Source organism: Centropristis striata, chromosome 5, assembly GCF_030273125.1.
Source record: "Centropristis striata isolate RG_2023a ecotype Rhode Island chromosome 5, C.striata_1.0, whole genome shotgun sequence".
Taxonomy (NCBI): Eukaryota; Metazoa; Chordata; class Actinopteri; order Perciformes; family Serranidae; genus Centropristis; species Centropristis striata.
In genome coordinates this window covers 19513267-19532080 of record NC_081521.1, presented here as the reverse complement: position 1 = coordinate 19532080, position 18814 = coordinate 19513267, and the positions used below count along the sequence as shown (strand labels likewise).

The window sequence follows — 18814 nt, the reverse complement described above, 5'->3', positions numbered from 1 at the left end:
GAGAGGAGCACATTGTACAAAGCGTGTGTGTGTGTGTGTGTGTGTGTGTGTGTGTGCGTTAAACAGTGCATTAGTGAAGCTTTAGCAGTGTTTAACATGTCAGGGCTTGGAGAAACTACTGTTCTGCATAAAACATGTTTCCTTCCTGTGTGGATCAGGGGTGTGACTCACTAATATCCACCTGTAGTGTTTTACTGAATATAAATTCTATCTATCTATCTATCTATCTATCTATCTATCTATCTATCTATCTATCTATCTATCTATCTATCTATCTATCTATCTATCTATCTATCTATCTATCTATCTAATTTTTGTTTTTATGTTTTAACACTGTGTGCACTTTTTTTTGTCTCAACTTATATCTTTGAACAGTTCCTGTCAAAATCTAAATTTAGTGGTGTAACCAGCCGTTTCCTAACATGAAGCCTTTTTTTTAATTTTTTTTACTATTGTCACTTCACCAGAATCACACAAACGTGAGAGGACATGACAGGCAGGACGAGTCATTTCCAGCTGTGGTAATAAGGCCTACAGGTGTCAGGCAGTGTGATACACACACCACCTGTCTGTCCTGCATGTTGTAGATCTCTCCAACACAGCTGACTCCAGTGATCAGCTTCAGGAGGTCATAACGAGCTGATCATTTAAATCAGCTGCAAAACGTTGAGATATAGTGTTCGATGTTGCCTGTTCAAATTCCACAAAATAAAAATGATTACAGTATAATCTTTATCTGTAATTTAATTGAAAAATAGGGAGCAGATTAAGGCAAGGAGATTGGGATGGTATTTTCTGGGTATTCTTGCCAAAATGTCATTTTACCAACGAGGGACCCAAGATTTTTTATTTAGGACCTGAAATTCTTCATCATGATTCTGGTAATATAATCTGGTCAAATGTTCATGTGCAGCCATTTGTTTTAGTTATTTCTTGCATTAACGTGGCAGTTGTGTGGCAAAACGTTTCTTTAGATTAAACAAAAAAAAAGTGGAGTGTAAAATGTGTAGATGAAAACTCTCCTGAAACAAAGCACAGCTGTTGCAGAGCAGCATTCAACAAGTAGACAGAGAAGAATAAACAGCTGTGTGAAGTATTTAAAAAAAAAACAGTTTACAGTTTATCTTTAGCGAAGGGGATCTCCTTCTTTCCTCACCAATGCGTCTCGTGTCCTCAGTGACACGGAGCGCAGAGTGAACTCTGTACTTTTCACACTATTCAGCAAAAAATGTGCCGCAGTTAACAAAACTCTTACATTTGAGGGTTCTGTAATGTAAAATATTAAACCTCAAACAGACACACGTAGACAAGCAACCAAAAAAAGGAAACCAAAAAAAGGCGGGACCGGTGTGAACCTGGCTTCATATAAACTGATGTGATTTTGGAGGCCAGAGATTCACCGTGACCTCACCAGGTCCATGTCGTACTCTTTGTCTCTAACCCGTCTTGATTTTTATCTTTTGTTCTGTCTAATACTTTGTATCTTATAAACGCATTTATAATATATTTCTCACCTTCATTTCATCTGTGTGTCTCTTGATCTGTCACTGTGACCCTCACCTCTCTGTCACACACACACACACACACACACACACACATACACACACACACTCACACACACAGTTGGCAATCAGGTGGTGAGATTATGGAGCAGTAATCTCTCAGATTAATACCTAAAATGAGCGCTTAATTACTTAAACCCTGCTGGCTGGTGCAGGTGCAGCTGTGTGTGTGTGTGTGTGTGTGTGTGTGTGTGTGAGTCCATCTGTGCTGCCAAATCATACAGTGCAACTAGTACAGTACAGCTGATGCAGCAGGGATGACCAATATATTTTTTTTGATACTTGAATGTATTTAATAATACATTAATATCAGCAAGTATACATGAAGTAACATTTCATAGGTTACAAAAAATTTAGTTTAAAATTGTGATTTTTCTGTCAGAATCTCTTTATTCTACATGTCTCATTAAACAAAGTGTTTGCACTAACCAGATCCTGTTAAAAACATTAAATTATGCTCCTCAGAGACACAGTGAAGCCATAGTTGGTTTTGCTGAAATGAACGGTCATGTGACAAATATTCACTGAAAATCTGTTTACACAGAGCCGAGTGGAGAGGACGGGAGAGGCTGGAAACATGACTTTTTTCTAATATTCATGACACTATCAGGCACTTGCAAATGTGTTCTATGAATAAATTCCGTTTCATCCCAATTTAAAAAAAATAATTTTTTTGAGAGAAATTCAACTTCAGAGGGTAAATGCATTTTCTTTATTATGGATTTTATATTCAGAATAGCTCCTGTGAGGTTTTGAAAACATGTCAGTGGACCTAATAATCATCTTAGTATCTTATGCTACATATACACCAGAAGACTTTGAAAAGATTTAGAAAGACTCCTGGAAGACTATCAGCTCACATCTAAAGACAAGTGTTAAGAGTTTTAGTCCCAGCCTAATCTCACACTGATATTCTACAAAGACTGTGAATCTTTCAGGGTCACTATTTACAAGACTACAACTAGATTTCCTTTAGCATTTTTTACCTACCATGCAATTTTTTCCTCATCATGCTCTTAGTAAAAACTTACTAAATGGAGGAGAAGCAGCTTTTGGCTCCAGCTGCTCTAGTGTGTGCAGTGGTTTGTGTTGAAAAAAACAAAAACAATAAAAAGAAGACGCCACAAAATGCCCCCTCACAAAGCTGAAAAAGGGTTTCTGTTTTTCTGACATGAAAAGTTGACTTTTTTTTACAGTAAAAATAAATATAAGGAAGAATAAAGGAAAGGACAATTTGGAAATGAATTCATGATATACATTTATGTTCTATTTAATTATAATTTGTTTAATTGAATAATTATATTAATCAGCTCTATCAACTTTCATTTAGTTAATCATACATTAATCATCCATTATTTATTACTGATTTATGTATACATTTATACATTTTAACTGGGTCTCCTTACTGTTCTCTTTACTAAGAAACAGCGCCCCCCAAAATTCCGCTTGTGGCGTAAATATATTACATCTCTATATTTGTATTTAGGATTGAGTTTTCTGACATTATTGTGATGTTACTTTTTCCTGTGGAAGTGGTTTTACTGGCCGGTCTGGAACCGGGGACCTTTCCCCCGCTCATCTATTGGTTGTTGATTGTGTTACGTCACTGCGACTTGCGTTAATATCAAACATGTTTGATATGATTGCAAACCCAAGACTAGGAAAAGACTGATATGAAACAGTGCCGATTACTACCTTACACTTAACCATGGAGATGACGGGAGCGCTGTGACTCCAGTAAAACTCCTAGATTTACTAAAGACTTTCAGTTTTTAGTCTGGGACTAAACAATTAAACTAAATATTTTAAGTTTTGTTTTTGAGGTGGCTCAACTCTGAATTCAGATTTTTGTCAACTCAACTGTAAATTGTACTAACTTATAATTTTATTGTAATAACTCTTAATCCTTACTTCTGCTAAATTCTGCAATGTGCTGAATTGGCACGATTGTAATGTGAAATGTCAGCTAATGTTGCGACCACAATTTTGAGTTAGCTAATGGCTACTCTTGTAGCTGTAACAAGCAGCGCCGCTAGCATCAGTTAGCCGCTAGCATCAGTTAGCCGCTAGCTTTCGCTAATGAATTTCACCGCTTTTCCCCATTTCACAACAAAGAAATAAGAGTTAGCAGAACTATTGTCCCTTGTTTTGAACCCCAACTTAAAGATATAAGTAACAACAACTCACAAACTTGTTTTTGAACATACAACTGGCTTCCTTGCAAACTTACATTATTTCCATAATGTCAATAATTTATATTTCCAAGTTTTACCAACTTAAATCACTGTTTTTGCCCAAAAAATACAAGTTGACTTTTTTGCAGTGCAGTCCAGTCCACTTCAGACAATATGGGCAGAAACTCTTAAAACACGTTCAGAGAAAGTTCTTCGTCTCTGAGGCTGTCCTGGCCTCATCAGCCTCGTCAGCCAGCTGCTGGGTGTGGGAGGCTCGGCAGGAGATTGGGTTCACCTGGCTCCTGGTTTTTAAAAGCTGGGCCTTCTGTTCTTCCAGCAGTCATCCGTCGTGCTGCTATGCTTTCACACATAAAATAAAACTGCTCCATGGCCTTTTATAAGGAAATTAAATAAGCAACAGCTTTTATCGCCTCTGCCCTCAAACAAAACATTTAAATATGACTAGTTGGACTCATGCTATGTAGACTACAACAACACTACAACTCCTAACTGGCCAATTTGAGTTTCGGGCTGGCCTGTGTGTGTGTGTGTGTGTGTGTGTGTGTGTGTGTGTGTGTGTGTGTGTGCGTGTGCGTGTGTATATGTGTGTGTGTGTGTTGTGTAAGAGGGCGTTGTGCAAAAGCAGCATGTGTGCTCTGTCAACCTTCTCAGGATAAATAAAGGTTTAGAAAATATTTACAGAGATGGGGTTAAGATGAGAAGGAAGTGTACTACCTTGTGTGTGGGTGGGTGTGGTTTCTAATGTCATCTAGCTTAATCAGATTAACACTCTGACCGGAATCCTGTTAAACACACACACACACACACACACACACACACACACACACTGAACGAAGGAAGTGAGACATCAGCTCAGAAGGAACTGTACACATGAGGAGAAATCAGTTCTTTTTGTCTTTCTAGTCTCTTAGACTCAGAGAGAAGGAAAAAACTGGTAGTGAACTTTCTGGTGTTCAGTCCTCACCTCTAGAAAAATCTGAATTTGCCTTTTCTCACACACACTCTCTCTCTGTCACGCACAAATGCAGAAACGTGGTCGCTCTGAGTTATAAAAAGAAGTGGCGGGTGATAAAAGAGAGGAAGGGAGTGTTCCTGTCTTTGCTCTGACAGAGCAGGTAAACTGTGACATCAGTGTGTGTGTGTGTGTGTGTGTGTGTGTGTTTCAGCAGTTGCACTCACACACACAATACACCTGACAGCTGTTGGCTGCCTTTCTCAAAAACACATTAACAGGGTGAAATATCAGTGTCCTTCAGATTTATCAGTTCTTTTCTTCAGGCAGTGTGATCACGAGACAGACTTGAAGTGAAATGTGGGGAGTGTAGGATGTGGTCCAAGGGTGGTCAACCACACACACACACACACACACACACATCTTTATCTGATGAGGCGGCGAAATCAACCGTCAAGAGCTCCATGTGATGCAAATTTGCTTTGTAACCGGAAGCAAATGTTTTCCCCCCTTTTGCCTGCAGAGAATGGGTGGTGAATTATCGCCAATGTTAAATTTGTGTACATATATCTGCAGTAATCTGCAGCCATATGTGGTACTGCAGGTTAGCTCCCCCCACATTACTTTAAAAAAAGATCGGTAAATCTGTTGAAAGGACACCTCAAACAAAACCGGGTGTAAAAAGTTTGTAAAACTTCAACAAAAGCAGGAAATTATTACTATTTATGCATGACACCATATGCAAGGAGCGAGAACAATGAGTGTATTAAATGTGCCTTTCTAGCCACTACCACTATGTGACTATTAGGAGCTGAGCACATCTACAAACAGTCTGTGGTGCTGTTACTTCAGTCAGGTGCTGTTACAGCCTTGCAGAAGAAAAGGTCACATGAGATGACAGCTTTTTGTTGAAAGGTGAAAATATTAACATTATATTCAAATGAACGAGCCCTCAGAAGCAGAAGCTGATGATTAGGTCACAATTTCATGTAGGTTATATTAACACTTTATTTTCATCTATACACAAACTTTCCCACCTCAGTCAGGCATGAAAAACATTTTTTGTTTTAAGTTTAAGTTTTGTTTTAATGCACAAACTAAAAACATATATACTATATGATTTCATCTTTTGTTGTGCCCCTTTTCTTTAAGTCTCACTGCAACAACTCCAGGACTTTTTTCCTGTCTAATATATTGTATCTCATAAATGCATCTATGATATGTTTCTCACTTTCATTTCATCTTCGTGTCTCTTGATCTGTCACTGTGACGCTCATCTCTCTGTCATACACACAAACATTTTTTTCAAAACTCACTGTTGCTTTTTAGACAAATTGAATGATGCGCAACTTACTGTTAAAGTAATAGTTAGGGTTAACTGAGGAGTTTCAGGTATACTTTGATTCTCATATCACCTAACCATAACTGCTCGTAAGCATCTAAATCATCTGTAAGATAAAAGCCTGCTCCATGACATTTGTGTTATGGAGCACTGCACTGTTGGCGTACAGGAACGAGCTGATGTTTTAAACTGTTCACATGGTCCAGAAGCTGAGACTAAAAGAAATCTAGAATTCGTTGAATCATGTTTTATCTGAGTATGAAAATGTTGCACGTCACTCTTTTTATTCACTAATCTTCAGTCAACGACCATTCTGCCACTTTCACCCGCTCTCTGGAGTATTGTCATCACACACACACACACACACAGGTCAGCAGTCCACTTCTGTCCCTGCGCTGGCACACACACACACACACACACACACACACACAGTCGACAGCTGGAGGCTAATGTTAGCTGAGCTGCAGTTTCACCATTTTAGAGAAATGGAAAAATAACAAATGCACCCAATCTAATGATGATAGCATCGACGTGGAATTATCTGCACACACACACACACACACACACACACACACACACACACACACTGCCTGTGTGTATTTGTGTGTGTATTGGATCACTTTTCTTTGTACAGCTGCGTGCACCTTTATGTGTGTGTATGCATGTCTCTGTGTGCTTTTTCATTATGTATGTGTGTATATTTGCTGTCTTTTTGTGTCTTTTTGCCTGCGAGCACATGATGTACACTCTGTGTGCCACGACTGGACAGTATGTTTATATTTGCCCATATGGCCGTGTTAACTCTGACCCGCACGCCCCAACATTATAAATTAAATCTGAGCTTTCTATTCTTTAGATGGAGGAGGGAGCTTTTAATACAATATGCAATATTAAATGTTTGTTATGCAATCAAGGAGCAAAGGGTCCTTAGTTCAGAAGCCAGAGTTGAGAAACCTGTGTGAGTGTGATCTGCTTGTGAGTGTGTGTGTGTGTGTGTGTGTGTGTGTGTGTGTGTGTGTGTGTGTGTGTGTGTGTGTGTGTGTGTGTGTGATCACAGCTCAATCACATGATGCGTCACATTGCCTGCTCTGTCTCCATACCCGCTCTCTTTCACTTCCTCTATTCTACATGGTGTCTCTCTCTCTCTCTCTCTCTCTCTCTCTCTCTCTCTCTCTCTCTCTCTTCTTCCATACCCCCTCTAAATCTCTTGTTTCCCTCTTTATCTCTTCCTCTTTTACTTTATAATCTCTTTCTTGACATATTTTGGCATCTCATCCTTTTTTTTAATCCCTTCATGTCTTTATACTCTCTGTCTGTTTACCCCCAATCCACTTATTTATTTGTCCTTTTCTCACTGTCTCAAATCAGATAACTCCACTGGTTTTCCTTTATTTACCTCAGTCTCTCCCCTCCTCATCTCACTTATTGAGGTTATAAGTGGTGAAAGAGTGAATCATAAATTGTACAAACAGTTAATCGGTACGTCGTTTTGGCCTTTTCTGAAACCTCAAAGCAGATTACAGTGCTCATGCCTTCAAGTCTGACTGACAAATCTCTCCTTCTTCTCCATTCTCTGTTTTTTCTCTCCCTCCCATCTTATCTTAAAATTAAATTATTATTACTACTGGCTTGACTGATTCACAGAGACAGCAGACTGTCTGACAGGATGGACACTAATGTTAACAAAAGACCATTTCAACCACCAACACCAGTTTATACTGTTATGATATGACTTCAAACTCTTAATCATCAATCATGTGTAAAGGCATCATGCTCCGTGTAGCACTTTAAAACACTGACACACACACATTAATTGTGCTACCTTGGGATGTTTACAGTACACAAAGATGATCACGTGAAGACAATTTTTAGCCTCTGTCTAACACCAAGCTCAAGTTTCTCCACATCTATTCATGCTGTGAAGCAGAAATATATATTTTTTTAAATTAACCCCTCATGTGCACTAGATGTGGCTTAGAAGCATTCTGAAATAATGCAGCTGACATAAAAATACATACGATGAAATTATAAAATACATCACTAAAGATTAACCCTGTGAAGCCCGACAAGCCGTTTCAGTGGGTTTTTTTTTTTGCTCTTTTAACATATTACTCACTGTCCTTGTATTTCACTGCAATATATAAAATCTATAAGTCCTGCAGCTCAATGGAATCAGCACAGTCATGGCTAGAACTGGAAACCAATCAAACATGTCTTTGTGCAGAATAGCACACATAACAAAACTTAAAAAAGAAAAAACAAGTTGAATTTTTCTGAAATTATTGTTTGAAAACTGAAATTAAATAGAATTTATATATACAACACCTTTCCAAGTGCCCACAAGTGTCATGAATATCTGTTCTGTGTAAATAGCCTCTCCTGTCCTCTCCTCTCAGCTCTGTGTAAACAGATTTTCAGTGAATATTTTGTCACATGACGGTTGGTCTCAGCAGAATCAATCTTGTCTTCACAGTGTCGCTAAGGAGCAGAATTTAATGTTTTTAACAGGATCTGGTTAGTGCAAACACTTTATTTTGGCAATATTTTAAATGAGACATGTAGAATAAAGTGATTTTGACAGAAAAAGCACAGTTTCAGGCTTTCTTTTGGTTGGTTTTCAAACAGAAACTTTCGTAACCTATGATCTCTTCAAGATTGGTTGGAAAATTCAAATTTCGATGACAATGGCTCCTTTTACAGTGTCTTACTACATAAACATAGTATTTCAACCACAGTATTTGTGGACGTCTTAAAGAAAACATATTGGACGGTTCATTGGGTTAAACCAGGGGTTCAAAACCCATTTTGGCTTGTGTTTTAGCCATTAAGCCAAAAAGATATAATTTTTACAAAAGTTATAAAGCTGACTAGTCAAACTGATGAGATCTGAAGGATCTGTCTAACAGCATCTGTCTCTCTCCGTGTCTCTGCAGTACACAGGTCCGATCCCGGCCGAGCGAGGGGGCGAGCTGGCCATGGGGGGAGGTCGCAGCGAGACCTCGGCACTGAGTGGGACGGGAGGGGGGCGGGGCATGACCACTACCCAGAATTCCCAACGGCCCAATGCCTGCTGCTTCTGCTGGTGCTGCTGCTGCAGCTGCTCATGGTAGGAGACAAAAACACACACACACACACACACACACACACACACACACACATCTGCACACACACACACAGGCACCTGTTTTGTAGGAAAACACCATTCTAAAAGCGCTGTGAACAGCGTGATGTGACTCAACAACTTGTCCATTCTGTCAGTTAAACTTCACCAGTGTGTGTGAGCACTGCGGAGACTTTTATTTAAAGTTGAGTTCAGGTGGCTTTGTTTCTCTGTTAGCTGCTGCAGATGCATCCACTTCATAAGTCGACTTATGTCGACTCAATGAGAGCGTGAATGGTTGTCTGTCTCTTAGGGTTGTCACAATACTAATATTTTCAACTCAGGAAAATATTCGATACTCGATACCATTTTCGATACCACAAGGATAAAAACAAAGACCCCAAAATTGAACAGAAATATTTTTATTAACAAGAAAAATGCAACATGTAGAAATTAACAGAACCACAGGTTAAATATTTATGATAAAAACCAGTTGTGCAAAAAGGAACTGCAACTATGATAACAAGCTTCAGATACTCGATACTTTTGAAAATGAGTATTGTATCCGGATACAACGTTTTAGTGTCGATACTTTTTTGAGTATCGATACTTTTGACAACCCTACTGTCTCTACGTGTCGGCCCTGTGAGAGTCTGGAGACCTGTCCAGGGTGAGCCCCGCCTTTCGCCCAATGTCAGCTTGGATCGGCTCCTGCCCCCCGCGACCCAAGTTCAGATAACTGGTTTAGGAGAATGTATGAATGAAAGAAAAGAAAGTAGCAAAGAGTTGTAGGAGAAACACAAGCAGCCCAAGACGACCAATCACAGAGATCCTCTAAGCACCAAGTGTGTGAATTCGATGGATCCTTATCCTTCTGTATGGAGAGCAGGAGATCAAGCACCTGTTGCATGATGGATACGACACGGCGACACTGACCGACCACTCTACCACTGTACCTGAATTTGCATTAACACGACTGGAGTTAACTAGCTGGCTAAAATCAGTGAACGATCAAATGAGGCAGCACTGACCAAGTATGAGTCATGATTCTGTCGCTGCGTTGCCTATTTCTCACCTCATACATTTTCAGAAATGAAATTTAGGGATTTTTTACCTGTAAAATGAGCAAGTTTGAATGATGAATGTTGAACTGTCAAACCTAAACCCGAAACTGCCCATAGACGGGAGAAAACCAGTTCCATCATGTTTTGCAGTTTTCAGCAGATCTCTCCAAGTTCCCAATGAAGAATACCTTCAGCCACCAACACAACAACACAAATTTGTATATTTTTAGGAGCAACAGACCCACTCTGGTGGAGCCTCTAGCGTTTGGTGTCTTTGTTTGTGGGAAACTTTTTATTTTTTCTCAGAATTTCTTTTCAGTGAAAAATAAGTTTTGAATGTCTTCGCATTAGAGCGTGTGTGGTCTTAAAGTACAGTGAGAACCTCCACCAGAGCCTGTGGAGCAGTGTGGTAGACCCCTCCACTTTAAACTCCAGAGCAATTAGTTTTTTAATCCCAGTGTGGCTATAAACACACTAACACACTCAGCAATACATGGGACAGAGCTGCTCATACAGACGTTAGTCAGACAGTTGCTGTGGAGTGATTAGGTCTCTATAGTTCCCACAGGGGAACTCATTATTTATAGCTCTCACTCACACACACACACACACACACACACACACAGAATGTGTATAGACACCTGTGGCTGCTGCTTTAGCCTGCTGTTAACATAACTGTGGTTAGTGTTGTCATTAAATGGGGTAGTAACATCATTGTACATGTGTTTATGGTTCTGAGAGCAATTACTCTTCTGTCAACTGTGGTTTAGTGTGTGTGTGTGTGTGTGTGTGTGTGTGTGTGTCCTGCCTGAGAGCAGTTTTATCATGTCAGTCTCACCGTCAGGAATGAAGAGGAGAGACGGAGGCGGAGGAGGAGGAAGAGAATATCACAGGACACCAAGATGGAAACCATACCAAACTGTGAAGCTTGGTCAGTCTGCAGTGCAACACACACTCACTGTTAAAACTGATGAAAAGTTTTATTGCAATGTTTAGAGGGTGGATGCAGGGATTTTTTTAACAATGTCAAGATGAAATTTTAACATTTTTAACATTTAGTTTGGGTGTAATTTTCAACAAATGACCAAATGAAGAAATGAACAATCTCTCCCCTCTTCCTCCCTCAGCACCAAACCCTCAGTGGACGAGATCCGGCTGTGGTCTCAGTCCTTCGACAAGCTGATGAGGAACCCGGCGGGGCGAAATGTTTTCCGGGAGTTCCTGCGGACGGAGTACAGCGAGGAGAACATGCTGTTCTGGCTGGCGTGCGAGGACCTCAAACAGGAGCTCAACAAGGGCGCCATCGAGGAGAAAGCTCGCTCCATCTACGAGGACTACATTTCCATATTGTCGCCAAAAGAGGTAGGAGAGATGCCGGCCTCCTCTGCTTCCTCTGAACAGTTTGAAATATCATCCTGCTGGTTTAACCTGTTCTGACAGAAACCTTGAACCTGGACACTCGAAGAATCCAAAACTTTTAAAAAAAAATTTGTTTGACAAAAGGCAATTCTCCCCGGAAGCTGAAAACAGGCATTACCGTGGAAATTGGAACTTTCCGACAGTTTTTGAATGGATCACAGGTTACGAAAATGTAACCAAAACAAAGCTTAAAATTGTGTCATTTCTGTTGAAATCTCTTCATTCTACAGTATTTTTAGTATTATAAATTACCTTAACCCTCTTAACCAACTGGTGAGATTGTAAATTATGTTTCCTTTAAAGATTTGCCAAATATTAACTGTTTCTTGTAGAAAGAAACTGTTAAAACAGGGATTATAATCTGGATTTGAACTTTCTGAGAGTGCTAAAACAGATCATAGGTTACACAAGTTTCGGTTATAAAAAGTGGCCAAAACGAGGCTTAAAATAGTAATATTTCTGTTGAAATCACTTTATTTTACATCTCATTTAAAACGCCGCCAAAATAAATGGATTGCACTAACCAGATCCTGTTAAAACATTAAATTCTGCTCCTCAGAGACTCTGTGAAGCCATGATTGATTCTGCTGAGACCAACGGTCACCTGACAAATAATCACTGAAAATCTGTTTACACAGAGCTGAGAGGAGAGGACAGGGGAGGTTTGAAACATGCAAATAGTTCAATATGTATATCATGTGGAAACCCAATTTCTTTCCCAAAAAATTAATGACACTTGTGGACACTTGGACAAGTATTGCATATATAAATTCCATTTTACTACAATTTTTGAATAATAATTTATCAGAGAAATTTAACTTACAATGCCTCAGTGAGTAAAATGTAAAAAACGCCCTGAAACGTCTTAGAGTTCAGAGAGTTAAATCTAAAATGTCCCTAAAATGTCCTGAAAGCACCAACTGGATGTTTTCCTCCCTCTGACTCATAACTTCCCCTTTCCCCATTTAATTCTAGTGAATAAAGTAACAAGAACTTCTTACTCCTCTATTTTTCTGTGTGGGGTTCCCTGGACGCTCTCACACCGTTTTATGGGATGCCATATGACTTTTGTCATTGTTTAAATTCCAAGAGATTATTGCTAGTTAATCACTTCAGGATGTGGAGCCATCAGGTAATATTTTGCTCAAGATGTGTGTCTCCGAAATGAGCTGATTTTCATTTAGGGAACTACAATGTTTTGAAAAGGTTTTCTTATGTAAGATCTGGCAGATGCGGATTTTGTTTTCCAGTGTGGCTGTTGCTCCATCTGTGCCGAACTGTCACACACTTTGATAACAGCTTTTTCCATAAAACTTCTTATTATATTCATGATCCCCAGAGCGGATGACTTCCATTAGAACTGTCATCAGGCTAATAATCCCACGTTCCTTCAACTCAGAAGAGAAGTGTTGAGGGTTAAACATTCAGGTCTTTGTTGAAGAAAACATGTCAAAGATTTTTATGGTTCCAGCTTCTCAAATGTGAGAATTTCTTTCTTTTCCTTTCCTTATATTATTACAAAAATAAGTTATTTGGCGACAACTTGGGCTCTTAGAAATTATTTTTTTCTGCTAAATAGACCAAACAATAGGTCAGTTTAGCCGTAGACTGATATGTTGTGTGTTCTGCTGTTCTGAGCGTGTCCTCTGTTGAATGTCTCCGCTGCTTGTTAAGACTGTGTTGCCTGCTGCACATTTAGAGCTTTTGATTTGTCAGCTGTTCTGCACGTGCTCAGTGTTCCCAGCGACACACACCGCGAGAAATGTGAGCTCCGCTAATAGACCAAGTGATTATTGTCGGTGATAAACTTAGGCAGAGCACACTCACACACACACACACACACACACACACACACACACACACACACACACACACACACAGAATGTGATAAAGTTTTTCTGGAAAAGAAATGGGGGAAGCATTGTCTGCTTAACTGCTATTTTTAACTGACTGTGTGTGTGTGTGTGTGTGTGTGTGTGTGTGTGTGTGTGTGTGTGTGTGTGTGTGTGTGTATGTGTGTGTGTGTGTGTGTGTGTGCTTAACAGTGGGTGCTTTATTTAGTATGAGTGCTCGAGGCTTTGTGCTTGCCAGGCTCCATCACCAGTGTGTGTGTGTGTGTGTGTGTGTGTGTGTGTTGGCATGTGTAGACACTGGTGTGTTTGTAATGTACAGTTGTGTGTGCTTACAGTGAGTTTACAGGAAGCTATAAATTGCTGCTCTCATCACCTTCTGGCAGTAGAGAGCTTTTTATAGTCACACACACACACACACACACACACACACTACAGAGATATCCAGACGTGTGTTTGGCAGAGAGGATGCCTGTCTGCCTGTCTGTCTGTCTGTCTGTCTGTCTGTCTGTCTGTCTGCATGTCTGACCTTGGTGGGATGCCTATCAGTCTTTCTGTGTATGATGTGTGTGTGTGTGTGTGTGTGCGTGAGTATGTGTGTCTTTCTTAAATAAACATAAGAGAAAGCTTGTGGTTCTATAAATATCTGCTGGTGTGTGTCTGTGGGGCCTCTGCTGCTGGTAGCTGCATGTATTCAGGCTTCTATGGGAGTTGATTAATAACAATCTACAGAACAAATTTAAACTTTCATCAACTTGTGAGTCCAGATCTGAGAGCACAGGGTCAGAGTTATAGGTGCAGCGTGAATGATGAGTGGAATACAGAATGGGGATTTTCTTGCACTCAGTTTGAAAAACAACACTGTAAAAAAAAATTGTTTACGTGTAAAAAGTCCGGCAGCAAAAGTTGCCACACACTTGTTGTAAAATAACAGCAACAACAAGTTATTTTAGAGATAATTTATTTAAAATTACAGACAATATACAGTAGATATCTGTATTTAAGATATATATGTAGAATAATATATATATATATTTTTACTTTAATATGACAGTCTTTGGCAACTTTTGCTGCCAAACTTTTATCTGTTTTTTTTTACATTAAATTTTAAGTTTGCCTGTGAGAAAACATAAAGTTGCCTTAATTTTACATTTAGAAATATTTTATGCATTTTTAATTTTTTTACATTACAATTCTCCTCTTCTCATTTAACATTCAAGACAATTAACCAATTGAATAATACTGTTAAAAAAAATCTATAACACCCATTGTATTTATTCACAGATTTCAATTTCCATTTACGGTTAATATTTGTAAAAATAAATAAATAAATAAAATAAAGGGAAAAAAAAGTAATTTACCCTTTTTATTGCATTTGCACTTTATGTTGAAAATATATATATTTTTTATTTTCTTTTTTTTTGTCAGCTTTAAAAAGTGCTTTAACAGGACTTTTTAAAGCCCACATTCTGCCTAATTGTAAATCAACCAGAACCAGAAACTGTGAAACAACATTAAATCATTTCATTTATTCCCCTTTATGTTTTGTCTTCACTAAACTGAACTAAATGTCCCTGCAGGTGAGCCTGGACGCCCGGGTTCGAGAGGTGATCAACAGGAAGATGCAGGACCCGACGCCTCACTCGTTTGAAGACGCTCAGCTACAGATCTACACGCTGATGCACAGGGACTCCTACCCACGATTCCTCTCCTCCAGCATCTACAAGTCGCTCATCCACGGCGGCTCACGTACCTCCTCAGAATCCTAGTCCCACACCTCCTCCTCCTCCTCCTCCTCCTCCTCCTCCTCCTCTGATCCTGACACCAGATCATTTCATCGCTTCTCTAGCACACTCCTCCCCGTATCAACTTTACAAAAATGATCTCCGCCCCTTCAATTCACCTCCCCGATTCTCTGAATCCCAAATTTCTCTGATTACTGCCAAGACTTTCTTCTCAATTCTTGTTTTTTTCCCTCCTTTTCTTCACCCTTTCTCCTGCTATTGTCTCCTTGTTAACATTAAATGCTATTTTCTAACTATTTGATTAAAAAAAAATCTGATAATGCATATAACCCTGATTCCAAAAAGGTTGGAATGTGGTCGAAGATGTAAACAAACCAGAATGTAAACATTTAATAATTCCCAGCAGTGGGTAGGGTTAGGGTTGGACCAAAAAAACATTCTTTTTTTTGTTTTAGTTGTGTTTTAGCCACACGCTAAACAAACACAACTGCAGAAACTAGAAAATGAAGCCTCATACACACATTTCAGCCTTCTGGTTCTTCTGTTAACTTTTATTTGGTCTAATCCTAACCCTCCCCTTTGTTTATTATTGGGACATACAGTTTAAAACTAGGCTTCCACGCTGTCCTGTAGAGCCTTAAAGCTGCTGAACACTTTACACTCCTCCTCCATCCTTCTATTCATCCTTTTTCACCTCAAACACTCCTGAACAGAGAAGGAAGCGCTCTGGCTGTTGAAGTATTTCTTCGAGATATGTGGCGATATGTGGAGATTTTAAAGCATTTCAAAGGGGAGAGAAACACACCTGTGCCATGATTCTTTAGCTCCTCCCCTCATCACGACCGTCCAATCACCTTTAAGAGCTGATTAAAGGTGTCTGTCCGTCTCTCATCCTGCAGCTCTCTACTTCTCCACTGACGGAAAGGCAACAGAAAAAGACGGATGCTGTCACATTCCTTGTATCTTTCTCTCTTTCTTTTCTCACTTTCAACTGGAAAACACAGGGTGCTCCCTCCATCCCTCCTCCCCCCTGCTACAAAAAGTTTCTTATATTTGTTGTTTATTTATCCACTCTTGTTTGCTGGATCAATCATTTCACTCCTGTGATAAACAAACGGACAAATGGACGGATGTCACTTCCGTCCGACTACTGATTTACAAACAGACGAGACGTCTATTTTTTAAGAGATAAAACTATAAAGAACATTTTAATTATGTTGATTTTTTTGTTTGTTTATTTGGTTTCACTCACTCTCTCCCCTTCCTGGATTTTTTTTTGCAAGAAGAGGAGGATTCCTCTGAGACTGTACTGATCCCCACCCTGCGCAACACCACACACACACACACACACCACACACAGGTGCAATAAACACTGGAGTTTGGAAACACACACACACACACACACACACACACACACACACACACACACACACACATACACACATACACACATGCAAACATTTACAACATTTGTGTTACTATACTTTTGCTCCTTCCTGTTCAAATTATAAACCTTCAGCAACATGTGACCAAATCTGCCAAAACAGCAAATCTGTATTTACCTCAGGTTCATTGTTTATTATTTTGGAATTGTATCTTTTCTGTTTCTCATGTTTGAGTCATGAATGAAACGATAATCCACTCTGACCCATGCAGTTATTATTACAGGTGCATCTTAATTAATTAGAATATAATAGAAAGTTTATTTATGTCAGTAATTTAATTCAAAAAGTGGAAATAACACATTATAAAGATCCATTACACACAGAAAGAAACATTTGATGTCTTATTTAATTTAATTTCTTCTAATTATAATGATGGTTTACATTTAATGAAGACCTAAAATTCAGTGTCTCAAAAAAAAAAATTACAAAAGACAGATTTAAAAAAAAGTATGTTTAATGTGGAAATGTTGGCCTCTGAAAAGTATGTCCATCTATATGACTCAATACTTGGTTGGGGCTATTTGACTTGAACTACTGGAAATGGACTTTTCAATGATATTCTAATATATTGATATGCAGCTGTAAATAATGCACCCCACAGAGTGTGTTATTGTTAGAACATAGCAATTATTTATTCATATTCAGGGCAATACACCCTTTAAATGTAGATGTTGTGTTATTCAGTTGTTGGTATGAGTGGCCTTCCTTTAAAAGTAATTTTTTTGTTTAATTTTATGATTTTTTTGAATGGTAGAACTTTGGAATCATAGAGCTGAAACAATTAGTCACTTTTTTAATTTATTTTTTATTAAAAGCTGATTCTGTGCTTCTCAAATGTGAAAATTGTATTATTTTATTATTTAAAATTAATTATCTTTGGAATTTGGTCTGATGGACAAAACGTCCCAGAAGTCAAAATTGTCCTCATAAGTATGGTAATACAAATACACACACACACACACACACACACACGCACACCAGGGTGGCCTACCTGGGCACTGCTGCTGCTGACCTCTGCCTCTGTGACCTCTCACCTTTGACCTCACCACTGTCTGTCACCCACTCAGACGCCTGCTCCTGATAGGCTGCAGGGCTGAACTGTGGTTGGTCAATTCAGGAAGGGGGGTGGGAGGAAATCCCAGGTGCAAAAAAGTATATATATATAGATATATTAATGAAAAACAACTAATAAAAAATATATATAGAAAAAAAGAAGATGTTATGTGGGATGGGATGCTTACACCCAGTGCTTCATGGGAAATGTAGTTCGAGGAAAACAAATGTTTGTAGTTGTCTGCGGCGGCAGAAACAACAGATTTTAAAAAAAGAGATGCCCAGGTCCTCACCAGACCGGTCACTCAGAATGCATTTATCTTAGTATTGTTAATGTTATTTATTTTATATTTTGTTAAAACTGTGATTTTAATTGTACATATATAAACGGAAACCCTTGAACATCCAATGAGACACAGCTTCGTGTGTTCAGTGTTTGTGTGTGAGTTCCTTTCTGATCAGTGTGAGTGTATCCATGGGGAATCAAACCCTCAACCCTGCCACCACCAGATACGTTCGAGTTTGAATTTTCTGACAGTCCTTGAATTGATCATAGTTTATGAAAGTTTCCATTAGTAAAAGTAACCAAAGCAAAGCTTAAAATTGTGATATTTCTGTCAAAATCTTTCATTTCAAATATTGGCAGAAATAAAGTGTTTGTAATAACTACATCATGTTAAAAACATTAAATTCTGCTCCTCAGAGACACTGTGAAGACATGATTGATTCTGCTGAGATGAATGGTCACGTGACAAATATTCACAGAAAATCTGTTTACACAGAGCTGAGAGGAGACGACAGGAGAGGCTAAGAACATAGTTCAATATGTATAGCATGTGAAGACTTAATTTTTTTCCAATATTAATGACACTTGTGGACACTTGGAAAAGTGTTGTTTATATAAATTCCATTTATTAATTTTTTTTAATATGTATTTATCAGAGAAAATGCCCTGAAACAGCTTTTTAATAGTAAAAGATGAATAATTATGGGTTTGGGTTTTTTTTTACAATTTGAGTCTTGATTTGGAAAATCGACCTTTGGGAGATTTTTAAAAAATCTGAAGAAAACTTATAGAGCTGAGAAT

The 18814-nt window shown here is 38.8% G+C and overlaps 1 protein-coding gene across 7 annotated transcripts in view; it reads left to right on the top strand.

Annotated features, from left to right (window-relative positions):
- rgs19 (regulator of G protein signaling 19) overlaps nucleotides 1–18136 on the top strand; it is a 36627-nt gene extending 18491 nt beyond the window's left edge. For 4 of the 7 annotated variants that reach the window (XM_059333135.1, XM_059333132.1, XM_059333134.1 and 1 more), the window contains 4 exons: nucleotides 8985–9157; nucleotides 11034–11146; nucleotides 11343–11577; nucleotides 15065–18136. In XM_059333135.1, the coding sequence (XP_059189118.1) occupies nucleotides 8985–9157; nucleotides 11034–11146; nucleotides 11343–11577; nucleotides 15065–15253 (710 nt within the window). In that variant the 3' untranslated portion in view covers nucleotides 15254–18136. The remainder of the gene's footprint in view (nucleotides 1–8984; nucleotides 9158–11033; nucleotides 11147–11342; nucleotides 11578–15064) is intronic. The other 3 variants (XM_059333137.1, XM_059333138.1, XM_059333139.1) reach the window with 1 other exon arrangement.
- Nucleotides 18137–18814: the final 678 nt, after the last annotated feature.